The 14,945-nt window shown below is 39.2% G+C and overlaps 1 protein-coding gene across 1 annotated transcript in view; it reads left to right on the top strand.

The window, feature by feature from the left end:
* Window positions 1-6,155: 6,155 nt before the first annotated feature.
* The window catches only part of SLC26A4 (solute carrier family 26 member 4), a 77,501-nt gene continuing 68,711 nt past the window's right edge, over window positions 6,156-14,945 (top strand). The window contains exons 1-3 of the mRNA XM_025041930.1: window positions 6,156-6,319; window positions 7,783-7,922; window positions 14,340-14,450. Coding sequence (XP_024897698.1) covers window positions 6,156-6,319; window positions 7,783-7,922; window positions 14,340-14,450 — 415 coding nt within the window. The remainder of the gene's footprint in view (window positions 6,320-7,782; window positions 7,923-14,339; window positions 14,451-14,945) is intronic.

Genomic DNA, 14,945 nt, shown 5'->3' with positions numbered 1-14,945 from the left:
TGTTGCTAACGCCCTGGATAGTTTTCCCTGGATAGTTTTGCGGAAGTTAAGAGAATGGGCTGCAAAACTGCGTGACCTTGGGCAAATTACTTAACCTTACTATGTGTATTTCCTCACCTGTAAAATGGAAATAACATCCACTTCAAGGTAATACTTACGCTCAAAAGCTGTTTAATTTTTAAGTTAACTTTAAAGTCAGACCACACTGGGCAACATGGCACAGCCAGGGGAAATTATGCGTGAGCCTTCATCCAGGCAGCTCTCCCTCATTCCTAATCCTTCAATTCTTTCTCCTCAGCCTCCCTCCTCTTCTTCCTTCCCTTTCTCTGATAATTGCACCCATCTGTCTCATCTATGATAGGCTTTCTTTCTGTTAATGTTTAAGATTCATTTTTAAATGAAGAATTAAATAGTAAATTCTAGGGTTAATTGTGTTTTTATTAATGTACAAAAACACATTTTATAAGTGCATAAAATGTATCCATTTTAAAAGCATTTTTATAAAGCAAAGTAACTCGGACAGCCAAAAACAGATAAACTCACTCAGCTGATATGCTGTTACTTTTTTCCACGAAAAGTAGTTTTCTCATCTGAATTCACTTTTGCTCAGATCCACATGAGTTACTTTACTGAGAACTTATTGAGTGTACAGCAACTCCAGTACCAAAAAGTAAAGTTATTAAATATACATGCAATAGTTACAATTGAACTAATTATAAATATTAAGAATGTTCTCCTTTACATGTGTCATTAAAAACATTGCTGCCAAAAAATTTTATTCAGAGACAAAAATTGTTCTCCAAAGAATTTAAAGTATTTTTGATTTCCTTCTCTTCACGTGAGTTCAAAGATTATCTGCATTTTACAGAAGAAAAGAAGCTCCCTATCTTCCTCCTGTGATTTTTCAAGGGCTTATTGCTGGCCTTTTAAAATCTATCTACTGTTACTCCCTAAATGCCTGATTTTAATTGCCACATACCTACTGAGGACTCCAGATTTGTTATCTCCAGTTCTGACTTATTTGGATTCAACCGCGTACCTTCCTTTTTGTTTCTCAAGCACATCAAGCTCCTTTCTGACTCTGAGTTTCTGTCTTTGCTGCTTCATTTTCCAGAAAGGCCTTCTCTTTCTCATACTGTAGGTCTCTCTTGAAAATATTAATTCAAATCCTTGAAAAGAGAGAGGCCTTCCCTAACCACTCCATTGCAAGCAGACCTTCCTTTCCCCATGCTGTGCAGTGGCCCCCTCAATAATTCTACATATTCTGTTTATTTCTCTCTTAGCTTTTATCTTAACAGACTATTATCTGATTTATTTATTTGCTTAGTCACTGTCCCCCATTAGACTATAAGTCTTTTGAGAGCAGGAACTTCATTGAACTTGTTCACTGCTGTATCCCTAACACTTAAGATGGTGTCTGACACAGGTAAAGGGCTCAATAAATACTGAATGAATAAATAAATATATGGATGGATGGATGAATAAATTAATGAAATATATAAGCATCCAACTCAGGGGAACAGCACATCAATATTTGAAACATCCCTCAGGTTTTCCTTTTCTCCCTCGGACAAACGAGTTCATGGGATAAGGTGTGCAAGAATAACTTTAAAAGTTAAATATATTTAAATAACAAGAAACTTCACAGACTCTCAAATTATTCTTTGCTTAGAAAACTGCCATTATTTCATACTAGTAAGACAAATTTACTAAACTATGTATCAAATCTGGGTTAATATTAAAAAATGGTGTTTACTATCTCAGACATTGATTAAGTGATATTACGTTTTTACTGACATTGCTTTAAGTTAGAATAGATTGACATGTAGGTTTAGAAAGTTATTTTGTTTAGTATTTTTTTTAAAATAATGAACTCTCATCTTTTTAGTTTCCTTCCTAACCAATGATTTCTTAAGATCCCATCATTAAATGATCAAGCAATAATTTAACAAGTATTTCTCTAGTACCTATTACATTGTCATAATTTGCCAATGTATTGTGTAGAGAAACAAAAGAAGACATCATTTTACTTAATTGAAATTCTTCTGATTAGAGAACTTTAAATTGTGAAGAAGAAGGAGGAGAAGGAAAAGAAGGGGGAAGAGAGGGGAAGGAGGAAGAAAAAAAAGTAAAAATTTGCTCTCTAGACCAGAAAAAAGTAGCGAGACTGACTTCTTGCTTTCAATTTAAACTAAGTCAGGACTCAATTAAATCTTGTAACACATAAAATCACTCAACAGTATAATAGTTATGATTTTATACATATATATCCAAATTTCATCAATTCTAGTATGTCATTAATTATAAAAATTATTTTATGAACCACTAAGAAAAAATGCTGTCAACTGAACTATAATGCCATCAATTGTAAAATGTGAAAAATGTACGTTTTAGAATTAGTGGAATAGGGTATACATTATTGACCATTTGATGAATGTCTGTTGCACCCAAAGATATTAGACCAGGGTCCCTGATTATTTTATCACCGTACCATGACCAGCATGGTTCTGGTACCATGGTACACTAATAACTTCTTAATAAATCCTTGAATGAATAAATGAACAAATGAGTGATTGTGCAGATCAAATAGTGGAGTTTGTCTTACACTCCAACTGCCTAAATGATAAATAAGAAAATGCATTTTGAATCAGCACTAGCTGCTAAGTAAATGCTGGAAAGTAACAATATTGTCTGACATTTATTTTGAAGTGACACCTATCTTTTTTGAGTAGAAGTCTTGGAAATGATTAAATTCTATTCAAACAAACAAACAAAACAAAACACCCACCTCTATGAGAAACAGATGAAGCTTGATTTATAAAGCCTAAGTGAGTAATTTGATGTATTTAATATAACAAGTAAATTGGGTGAGGAGAGCAAGCTGTTTTCACCTCCTACTTTTCTCTGTTTTTAAATGACAGCCAAATTCAAACCTAGGAGAAAAGTCTTTCTATACGTTTATAGAAACCTGTGAGGGAAATGCCATTTTGTCTATGCACCATTTATTTCTTCCGCCGAAAAGGCGTTTAACAGAAGAAAGCAATATCTTTATCCATGTCGATGCAGGGCTTATTATAGTGTCATAGCATTAAACTGAATTTTTATATAGAAAGATGCATTCCAAAGAAGAATTCTGTCTATTCTCCAAGGGAAATTATACCCTTGACTTCTAATGTTATTTGATAGTGTATTTTCTCCTCTGTCTTCTGATACCTCTACCCTACTCCTTGTTCTTGGAATCGCTACCAAATCATTACCAAGTTCTGATCCAAAGAGGTCCACAGAGCTGACTGGACCATATCAAAAGTGTTAAAATAGAAGTAATAGGGACCAAAAATGCTTATCAGAATAGGATATGGATGATATTTGTATTTGCACAGAATGCCTCCTAATTAAGTCAATAAAAAATTGAGAGTCATCTAAGTGAGTCACCGTGGAATTCAGTGTATGAATGAGTAGATAGTATGAGATCCTAGGCAGGCAACTATTGACAAAGTTAAGAAAAATCCATATGTACTCACCTGGAAAGATATGTGTGACATAGCCTTAATTGAAAAAAAAAGTTGTAGACCAATATGTAATATATTTTTAACCTTTGGGCTATAGATACATCTGTAAGAAAATATTACAGAAGATAATAGTTGGAAGGAGTCACAGTGTTTGCACTCAAGAAGTTTTGTCTAGTGAGGGAGATAAGACTTGTATGTAAATAAAATTATGATACTAAGATAGATAGTAAAAGACCTCTTAAGAGAGTATCAGATAAGTTACCAAAAGAATCCAGAAAAGGAATTGAATTAATTCTTACTGAGAGCATAAAGGAATGTTCATGAAGGAGATGGCGATTTAACTGGGCCTTAAATATGTGTGTGAGGGTGTATAGAGTGGGTACATTCATAATCTACTTTAAAAAATTCTTTCCTCTATTTCAGTTTAATTGAGTTTCACATCCAACAATAATGTGCTACTTATAGAAAATTCATGTGTACTGTATATGTGTGTGCTACATATATCTCCATATACATATGGTGAGATATGCATGTTCAGTACACATAACAATTTATTAATAAATTTACATTTTTAATAACATACAGAATCATAGCAGGATTGCAAACTTTAACATAGGATGTTTAGTAGCATCCCTGGCCTCTATCCACCAGATCTCAGTAGCATCCCCCCGGTTTTGACAACTAAAAATGTCTGTAGACATTGCCAAATATCTCCTAGGGGACAAAGTAGTCCTTAGTTAAGACCCAATGGTCATGACTTAGATTTTCTTTTTAGATCCCTTCTTCAAGGATTTATAACATTATTGGGTCAAGAAAGTTTTTGAAAATCTGTCTAAAGCTTTTGACTCATTCATTCCTCAGAAAAACACACATTCTCACACCATGTTAAATACAATTTCAGAAGATTTACACTCTTGAGAGGAATTCTGTTTCTGGAAGCTCATAGAATTGTCATGGTCTGTATTTTCCAGCTGAGTGGGTAACTGAAGGCTGGTGTCCAGAATGTCCACACTTTGGAACCTCTTCAGCATTTACTTCAGAAGACTGATAATCAGGAGAGAATCATCCCTGTTCATCAAACTTGCCCACCCTTCATCTTAACCTGCATTGGTCAGTTTTAACAAGATTTATCACGGCAGGAGAAAAAACACTGATGACATAGGATAGACCTGACTCCCCACTCCCTTCTAGTTTAGATTCCTATCTAGTCCACTTTATTACCTCCTTGATTGTCCAGACAGACAAGGAGAAAGAACTAAAGAGTCAGTCAGGTAAGAAAGAGGGCCACCTAGACACTTGATTTTGATTGTGAAATATGAGAGAGAGTGTACAAACTGTGTATCTAAAATTTACGAATAAATTATGAACTCTCTGTAACCACCAGCCACTAGGTGTTTCTAAAGACTTTCTAGAAATCCAAAGCCTTATTGAATACAAAACTGGCCACTACTCCTGTCTTCCTCCCCACCTGGTGCTCGACTGTGGAGCTTCCTGATTCACACAGCCTAGGCAAGGTCGGCGCTCTTAGCAAACCTCTTCTTTTACGTGGGGTCCTGCACTTTTATAACAAGTTCCCCAGGGGGTTTCCTAGCCCTGACTTCGCATCTTGCGTTAGTAATTGGACGGTGAGTGGCCCAGGCTCCGGGGGCCCCATGACAGCCAGTAAGATTCTCATCCTTCCCTGTTTGGGAAAGGGGAAGAATGTGGGAAGGATAGGATTTCTTTCTCGGTAGGAGAGATGGGGAAAGATTTCTACCTGTGTGTTCCTCTCTTCAACTTAGGTGTCTCTGTTGATCCATAAATAAAACGTGTTCCAGCCTTCTGCGAGCGCTATAAAGGCAGCGGAACTGCAGTCCCGGGGGCATTCCGGGCGGGGCACGAACGGAGCTGCAGCAGGTGAGATCGCCGCTGAAGGTGCAGCCCACGCTACCTTGCCCTGGCTTGACTTCTAGGCAGACCTCGCGGCTTGGAGATAGGACTAGAGTGGGGGCCTGGAGCGGGTGGGCAGGAGGCAGGATAGCCTTTCTGAGAAGGTGAAAGTGAGAAGGAAGCTAGGAAAACAGATCTCACCCACCCAAAATTCTGCCCCTAGGGGAGCGCGACCCTCCAGCAGTGTACGCAGCCTCGGGCCGGGAAAGCGTCCTGAGGGTCCCACAACTGGCCCGCGGCCTGTGCTTCTCCCCAGTGCGCGCCTGGGGCTGCGTCCTAAGTCGGGTGCAAGGGGAGAGGGACGCTCACGAGGTCCCCTCCAGTACCGCCAGAGCTTCTGGTCCCAGCCTGGGTTTGGGGAGATTTCAGAACGCGGACAGCGCCCTGACTGCCCCCCGGAGGCGACTGGGTCGAGCTCTCGAAACCCCCTACGCGGGGCTCACTCCCTTCAGAGTCCGGGAGTCCCAGGAAGCAGGTGCAGGCTACGCGACCCAGAGGTCCTCAGGTGCCCCCCTGCAGGTGGCAGTGCTCGCCGGGGGCGGCGGGCCCAGAGGGCCCAGGCCCGCCGCGCGGGGCCCAGGCTCTCCGGGATCTGCTGCAACAGGTGGGGCCCAGAGGCGGCTAAAGGCCAGTTGCCTCTCCCTGTCGCTTCCTCGTCACCGTCTCTTCTCCTTCCCCTCTCCATCGCCTCCCTCCTTGTCGTCCTCCTTGAAGGGCATGGAAGCGCCAGGTCGCAGGTCGGAGCCGCAGCCGCTCCCCGAGTATAGTGGCAGCTACGTGGTGTCGCGGCGGGTCTACAGTGAGCTCGCCTTCCAACAGCAGTACGAGCGGCGTCTGCAAGAGCGCAGGACGCTGCGGGAGCGACTGGCCAAGAGCTGCAGGTAGCGGCCAGCGTCAGTCCGCAAGGCGGGGGACACCCGGGCTTCTACCTCCAGAGGCCCAACTTGGGCTCCTGCGTCTGCGACGCGTCCTTCCTGGTGGGAGGGTGGCTCCATCATTCTCTGCCCGAAGTTAACTCTAGTCTCAGGAATTTATCTTTGGGAAGAGTGTGTTCCGGAAGCCCCGTCTCTCTTTTCTCTTGGAGACACCTGGAATGCGCCTTCCGGTCCAGAAGGTCCTGAGAGTCCAGAGGGTCCGGAGAAAGGGGCTAAAGGGTCCCGAGAAAGGGGCTTGATTAAAAAGAGATGATGGATAAACCTATCATCTGATGAGGATTTCTTGAAAGCCCCAAGCTCATCTAGGCAGGATGCCACGCAGAGAGCCGGGAATGACAGCCAGAACACAGGAGAGCGTGGTGTGCTCCAAATCCTTCACATTAGGCAGTGGGACCCCCAGGAGAACTTCCATCAGTCTCTAAACTCAAATGGGCCACCTGTAATTAGATATCTCAAACAAAAAGAACTAGAGAACTGGCAACTGTTGCCAGATTTTCTTTCATTTTAAAAGCTTTTTATTGTAGAACATTTCCAATACATACAAAAGCAGACACAGTAGTATAATGAACCTCCTTTCCATGTATTTGCCCTTCATCCAGCTTCAATAGTGATCTACTCAAAGTTAATCTTGTTTCTTCTATTCCCACCTATTTACCACACTCCCACTATTTTTTTGAAGCAAATCCTATCTAGTGTATCTTTTCGTCTATATATATATATATAACTATATATTTCAGCATATATCTCTAGGGACTATTTTTAAAAATATAACCACAATTCCATAATCACACTGAAAAATAAAATAATTCCTCAATATCAAACATTGATTCAATGTTAAAATTTCCAATTGTCTCATAAATGTAATTAAAAAAAATAATTTATTTGAACGAGGAGTCAAAGAATGAATGTTCACCCACTGTTAATATTTTTTCTTTTACCTGTTGATTATGGAATTTAAAAAATAATAAGTAACAAGGTACAGCAAGATGTACTTTCATCATATTAAGAGTTTTGTAAAAACTGGCTCACACTTGGATTGCCAAAATATACAGAGCATGTTTATTTTTCTTAAAAGAAGAAGAGAAGAAGTAAAAGAAGGCGTCTGAAAGTAGAAGTCTGAAAATTAATCTCCATTTAGAGACTCCACAATGATCAATCTGTGGCTGGACCAGAAAATGGGTTCTTGTGTAGAGATATTTTCTCAGAGGATTAAGCCGGTGGGGTGGGGGGTGGGGCACTTAATCCTGTGTTTTCTAGCACAGTGCATTTAAAACGGTAGATAGAGTTCTTGGCAAAAGCATGGTAAGCACTTCAGAGTTAATATTGTCCATGTAATTCTCATTCTTTTTCTAAATAGTTATAAACAGCATAGTTCAGTTCAAAACTTTGTGATCACTTGTGTTTGACAGTTGTTCAAGAAAGAGAGCCCTTGGTGTGCTGAGGATCCTCCTGCCCATCCTGGACTGGCTTCCTAAATACCGAATCAAGGAATGGCTGCTTAGTGACATCATTTCTGGAATTAGCACTGGGCTAGTGGGTACGCTGCAAGGTAAGGTGTTGGTGAACTGGCTCCCAAGTGTTTGAGAACCACAGTCTCCAGCAGCAATTCATAACTTTCTCCAGGCTTCCATGAGTCTGCTCCAAATGCTTGCTTACCCTTCTGCTTCTAGAGTCCCTTAGTGGAGAAAAGTTGCCTCTTTCCTCCTCTTCTTCCTTAGAGTTCTCTTCCTAGGAAACCATGCTGCTTTTCTAGCTGCATGGCTCCAACTAGAGCCCTATTATCTAAGCAGTGGCTTCCTAACTTTTTATTAACTGCAACTCACAGTAAGAAATATGTATTACATTACATACTGTATACACATATCTCAAGTTTTGTGAAATAATACTTACCTTCACTATAAGTGATATACTCTGATATTTTCTATTCTATCCTATTCTATTCTGCTTATATATTTTTAAATTATAACTGCAGCCCATTAAATTACTTTACATCCACACATGGTCTTGACCTGCAGTTTGAAACTGGCTTAAGGGAAAAGCAGAAAGTATTTTAGTCTGGACTTCCCGTAAGTATTTTTTCCATTCCGCTCCCCCCGCCTTATTAATTCATCCCCTTATTTTAATCTCTGGCAAAATGTCTCAACATAGGTGGTTATTGCTACTTTATAATGGCTTTATACCACATTTCCACGAGCATCTTGGAAATCCATTGCCTAGCTGGGGAATAATAGTATGGACATTATCCTCTGTCCCATATCCCCAACATCTTGCTTCCACCCTCCTCCCAACTCTATAATGCCCCATGGATCATGAAAGCAGAAATCTCACTTATTCATTATAATTTAATGGAGCACTTATTATGTGCCAGACACTAGGTATGCTGACATGAATAAGATACACCACCTGCTTTCAAGGAGTTCATAGTCCAGTGGGGAAATAGATAACAATTGTATGTAAGGGCTGTGGCAGGGGTAACTTTGCTTCATCCAGGAGTGCAAGAGGGTCATTCAATCCAGCCTTAGGGGATTACGAGTGGCTTCCTGGATGCTTAGTTGTCAAAGCTGAGTTTCCCTAAAGGTTAAGTATGAGTTTGCCAAGTGTTGGGAAGTAGGGTGGGGCAGGGATGTGTGTACAAAGATGGCTTGATAACAGACTATTTCAGAAGTTAATAATAGTTGTTGAGCAATAGCATTAGCCGAAATTTGCCTCATGGAGCTCTCAAGATTACTCAGAGCAGGCCAGGTAAATTCCCACAGAGAAGGAGGATGTTCTGTGGCCCCAGTGTGGAGTCTCAGCCTGGTCAGCCATGTTTCCAATCACAGAGGTAGATAGAAGCCTTGGGTGGGGCTGTGCAGTTCCTAAATTAAATGAAACCAAGTACCTGTGTGCACAGTAGACTCTCATAGCTGTGACATGGCAATACCCTTTGACTGCTGAGGGACAGGAAGGGACAGGAAGCATCTAATTCATGTTTGTTTAGTTAATGCCTAGCTCAGCAACTGCCACAAAATAGTTGGCCCTGAACACATTTGGTGAAGAGGACTGAATTGCATTCTTGATAATGAATCATCTTTCTGTATCTCAAGCTTGGTTTCTCCCGTTTTCATTGATAAGTATCTTATAAGAATTCATTTTAATTTAGTTTTGTTTATTAAGTATCAGATATTATGCTGAGGACTTTGGCCAGTTATCTCATTTAATCCTCACAACAACTATTTTTAACTCCTTTCAATAGATGTGAAATATATTAAGTCTTGCCCAAGGTCATGGAGCTTGTAGGTAGTAGAGCTGAGATTTGAACACAGAGTCTAATTCCTAGGATCTTAATTTATATACTGCACTGTTCCTTACTTTATGATAATTTGTTTTCCAGAAACATTATCTTTATAAGCTTATCTTTGTAAAGTGAATTTCTGGGAGGTAAACCTAATTAATTCATACATTTATTAATCATATATCATCATCCATTCACTTAATAATATTTATAGACCAATTCTGTGTGCCAGGTATTCAGCCATGGGGATTAAGTAGTTTATTGACAGGCACATGGAGCTCATTTCCAGTGGTAGACAGGGGAATTAAATAAATAAGTAGAGAAATAGAAAAATAATTATAGATTGTGATATCCATTGTGGTGGATTAAATATGCTGTAACAGAGATTAATTTGGGAAGTGCATTTTAGATAGAATGGTCAAAGAAGGCGTTACTAGGGGGTGAAATTTGATCAGAGACTGGAGGATAAGAAGGAGCACCATGTATTGAGCAGAAAAGAGTATATCAGGCAGAGGTGTACATGCCCTGAGGCCAAAGGAGTTTAGTATTTTCAAAGGAGGAACAGAAAGAATTCTGGTGCAAGTAGAGTCCAGTGAGGGGAGGATGGGTGAACAGAATGAGATAAGGTTAGGCAGAACCGGGATTAGGATGAGGCAAGTGAGGCACTCGTTCTCTGGAGCCATCCTTAAATACTGGGCACCTCACTTGCCTCACCCTCATCTCGGCCCTGAAGATAGGTGTGTCAGCTTAAACCAGATCAAGCAGGAGATGGAGAAAACTGCACAGATCTGAAATATATTTTGGGAAAAGACTCACTGGGATATACTAATGGATTATGTATAGATGAAAGGTTGTTGGCTTGAGCAACTGAGTAGATGGTTGTGTCATTTATTAAAATGGAAAAGGCTGGCCGAAGAGCAGGTTTGGTATGGAAAACCAAGAATTTCCTTTTGGACAGGCTAACTTTGAAATGCATGTAAGACAACTTAAGTGGAGATGCCAAATATAGAGTTGGAACTACTACACGTGAGCAGGGTAGAGGAGAGGGCTGGGCTAGACATAAAACCCACAAAAGTATCACTCTAGAGGTCATGTTTAAAAGAGTGGGAACGCCTGAGAGTATCTGGGAAGAGAAGGCAGATGGGAGAAGATGGCTGGAGTATTTAGAGGTCAGGAACTTGAGGGAGGGGCCACAAAGAAATGTGAGTAGATTTGGCTCAGAAAGTCAGAGAAAAAGAACAATTGGAGAAATGTGGGATCAGAAGCCAAGAGAGGACTTTTTTTTTCTTTTTTTAAAGGGTAGATAGTGTCATATACTCAAGGGGAGAGTACAATGATGGAACACAGGCAATGCTTTTAAAGTTTGTTGTGAAGCAGAGTAGAGAAATGGCAGTAACTAGAAGGAGATAAAGGATGAAGGTAGAGTGAAGGGAAGATTTATTTTTCTTTCAGTATCGGAGATACTAGAACATATTTGTGACTTAGTGAGAATGACCTAGTAGAAAGAAAGAGACCTGTGGTCCGATAGGTAGAGGAGAAATGACTAAGAGTTGAGAAGGGGCAAGCATGGATGGTTTCAAGAACAGAGTGGTTACTCCTTAATGGTTGCTCCTTAAAGACAAGAAGGATAGCGCCTCCATTTTCAAAGGAAAAAAGATACACCATGGTGCAGATGCAGAGAGGTTTGAAATTTTGGTAAAAAGCAAATTAGGGGCATCTCATGGATTCCGTGTTTTGGATGAAGTCGAAGATTTATCTCTGAACTGCATCTGTGTGTAGAAGGGGGATGGGAAGTTTGAGAAAAGTAGGGAGGTTTGTGTAGTTGTCTTAGAGAGCAGAAAACACACTTTCGGAAGAAATGTAATTGGATTGCCAGGCAGTATTGAATGCCAACATGAAACTGGTTGGCCCAAATGTAGGAGTGTCTAGTCCAGTTTATCTAGCTGTCTTCGAAAAGGTGGACTTCTAGGTTCAGCCAGATTGGGGTTTTGCCAGACAGGAAAAGAGGAGGGAGAGAGCGGGAAACAATATTTGCGAAATTCCAGGGACAAGGCGGCAATGGAGGACAGGAGGACAGCAAGGATGGGGGGAAGGGGATCAGTTAACGGATTAGAAGCCTCGTGAGGACAAAGAAATGTTGCAATAAGGATTCTGGAGTAGGGGAAGAGAAAGGCCAGGAGGCTGTGGCTAAAAAGGAGGCTCAGTGGGGAAGGGGGAAGGAGGAGTTAGATGGGGTAAAGGGGGTCAAATATGTGGTGACAGAAAGAAATCTAACTATGAGAGGTGAACACACAATGTAAATACATATATATATACCTATTAAAATGTACAGCTGAAACTTATCGGATTTCGTTAACCAATGTCACCATAAAGAATAAATAAATAAATTTAAAGATAAATAAGTAAAAAATAAATAAAAAGAAGGCTCAAAGTTGAGATTTCAGAGGTGGTGCTGCAGTTTCTAGTGATGACAGGCCTATGGCATAACCACTGTCTGGGCAGCGGAGGAGTTGGGAAATACTCATCAGAGAGGTCAGGCTCCGGTTACTGAGAAACCAGTTGTTGCTAAGGATAATGGGATCTTTTTGACTCTTGTTATTAAAAAAAAAAAAAAATTCTCTCCAAGCAGCAAAAGATCAGTGCAGCCCCTTTAGTGCTTCTTTTATTCATGGTTTTGGGGAGCCTGTGCTTCCCTTTCTACCTTTGCTTTCTAGATGCTTCCAAATGTTTGTTAGCACCCCCTTTATCAGTATATACCACCATCCTACACACAAAGGGTATCAATAACAGAGAGGCCACAGTTTAAATCAATGGCTTAGATTTCTTTACAAATTGTATAATTTCAAAATTGTTGTAACGAATTCCTTTATAATAAAGATGATTATATTTAAGTAGCAAATGTAGGATACTACATGAAAACGGAAAAAGTTCCCATTTTCCAGGCCTGTAAGAACTGCAGAGCCCAGTTTAGGGAAGTGGAAGTTTAAGAAGGATTTGAAAAAAGTACATAGAAAATAGGTTGTTTTCATTCCCTGCTGCTTCTTTTTTTATCTTCCCTTTGTGGAGTCACCTTTCTAGTCCGTGTTCTTGAGACAGTTAATTATTGCAATTCCTTGTTGTAATTTTATATATTAAAACAATTGCATCAGTAATACAGATTTTTCTAGATTGCAAACTCTGTAAGGGTACTTTCTTTGGTCCACTCTCATATTCCCTCAAATCTAGAATAGTGCCTGGGATGTTAGTACATAATCAATAGCTGTTGAATGAATGAGTGAATGAATGCTCATTCTAGGAAACTGGAAAATATATTTAAAAATACCTCCTCAATGAACTTGAAGTCTCCTTTGATCCTACCATATAGATAACCCATTAACATATTAGTAAATATCTTATTAGACACATAAATGCATATCTATTTAAAAGTATAAAAAAAAGTCCGAGAATTATAACCACTGAATTCAGGATCATGGTTGTCTTCTGAGGATAGAGAGAGGGAAGAGGATGTGGTTGAGGAAGAGAATACAGAGAGCTTCAACTGGACTGGCAATCACTTATTTCTTAAGCTGGATGGTGGATACATAGGTGTTTATTATAGTCTTTTTGTATATCTGAATTTTGTATATACTAAAAATCTTTCCAGATTTTTTATGCATACAACATACATGTGTACTTTTATAAAAGTAGGAGCATGCAAACTTACTATTTTTCTCAATTTTTTCTTTGTATTTTACATATCTCTATGTTAGTAAGTGTATTTCTATACATCACATCAATTTCATTTCATAGAATTACAGTGTATAAAGTGTAATTTAGTTAACCACTTCCTTATTTTGAGACATTCATTCAGAAAATAATTTGGGGCACCTGTGGGCCAGGATATTTAGGTTGTCGCCACACTTTTTTTTTTTTTTACTATTATAAATGCAATTGTTTATTCATGACCCAAGGGCCAAAGGGCTTGTTTTTTTCTCTCACTGTAAGTGAGTGAAATACGGGAAGGTAATACAGCCTAAGATGTGCTGACTATATAAGAAGTATTTAACCAAGGAAAAGAATGAGCTGTTATCATATTCTAACCTTCCTGTGTGTGGAAAGGTTTAGATTTCTCTGTACCACATGACATTCATGTACCCAGAGATGCTTGGGTTAGCTTAGTGGAGGAGTTGATCTCCTAGTGGGAGAGCCCAGTAGAGTTGTCTTGCCTGCCACTATGTACAATTGTCATATTTTTTCTTTGTTTGGATCTAATTTCTGTTTTCCAACAAGAAAGGAGAAAGAGCAGTGCAACAATATGTCCCTTAGAACACAGAGAAACACTGAATTCAGATAAAACCACCTATATGCAAAACTGATATAAGCCTTTGGACTGAATTAATGACATTTTAAATCAACAACTGACTTGATTTCTTTTTTTCTACTCAGGTGATTAGTGAATAATTGAATTACTGATAAGCTGAGTCAATTTACTACAGCACATGATGCCTGTAGATGCAATCATTATCCTAGCATATTTGAATCATGTTCTGCATCCTAGTATAGCCACAGATTGTATGCAAAATAAGGAAACCAGTCAGGACAAGCTGCAAATTGAGGATATCTATGAAAAGGCCTCTTTTTTTTTTTTTTTTTACAGTATAAACAAACTATAACTTTTGTTTGCAAATTCAATCATTTTGGTTGTACTTATAGGTATGGCGTATGCTCTATTAGCTGCAGTTCCAGTTGGATATGGTCTCTACTCTGCTTTTTTTCCTATCCTGACATACTTTATTTTTGGAACATCAAGACACATCTCAGTTGGTAATTATAAGCATTTGCTACAATTGTATTAATCGTGTTTAATGTGTTTTGGCCATATTATGCATATTTTGCTTCCATATCTTTGTTAATGTTTTCCAGGGAAATAGGGATTCAGTGCTTTGCCCGCTTTTTCTATTCAGTGATGCAAATGGTTTTCTTAGCTTTCAAAATACTATGCCTTTACTTAGCTTTATACTTAACTCTTTTTTTTCATGAAGAGAAATTGAAAAATTGTTACAATTATAGCCTACCTTCAAATTTTAGCGTGGTTTTATTTTTTTAAATGTAATAGATTTGACTTCATATTTAGAAAGTATTCTCTTCTGAAACAAAACAAGACAAAGAAAAAAATCTCCAAGAGGCCTTTGAAACTACTGTTTTATCAGATTATATTCTCTTCTGAAACAAAACAAGACAAAGAAAAAATCTCCAAGAGGCCTTTGAAACTACTGTTCTATCAGATTAACATAGAATTTACCAAATTTTGTTCATCAA

This window comes from Pteropus alecto, unplaced genomic scaffold (assembly GCF_000325575.1).
Source record: "Pteropus alecto unplaced genomic scaffold, ASM32557v1 scaffold109, whole genome shotgun sequence".
Classification (NCBI taxonomy): Eukaryota; Metazoa; Chordata; class Mammalia; order Chiroptera; family Pteropodidae; genus Pteropus; species Pteropus alecto.
Note: the sequence above shows the minus strand (reverse complement) of the source record. Positions and strands in the feature narration are given on the sequence as shown.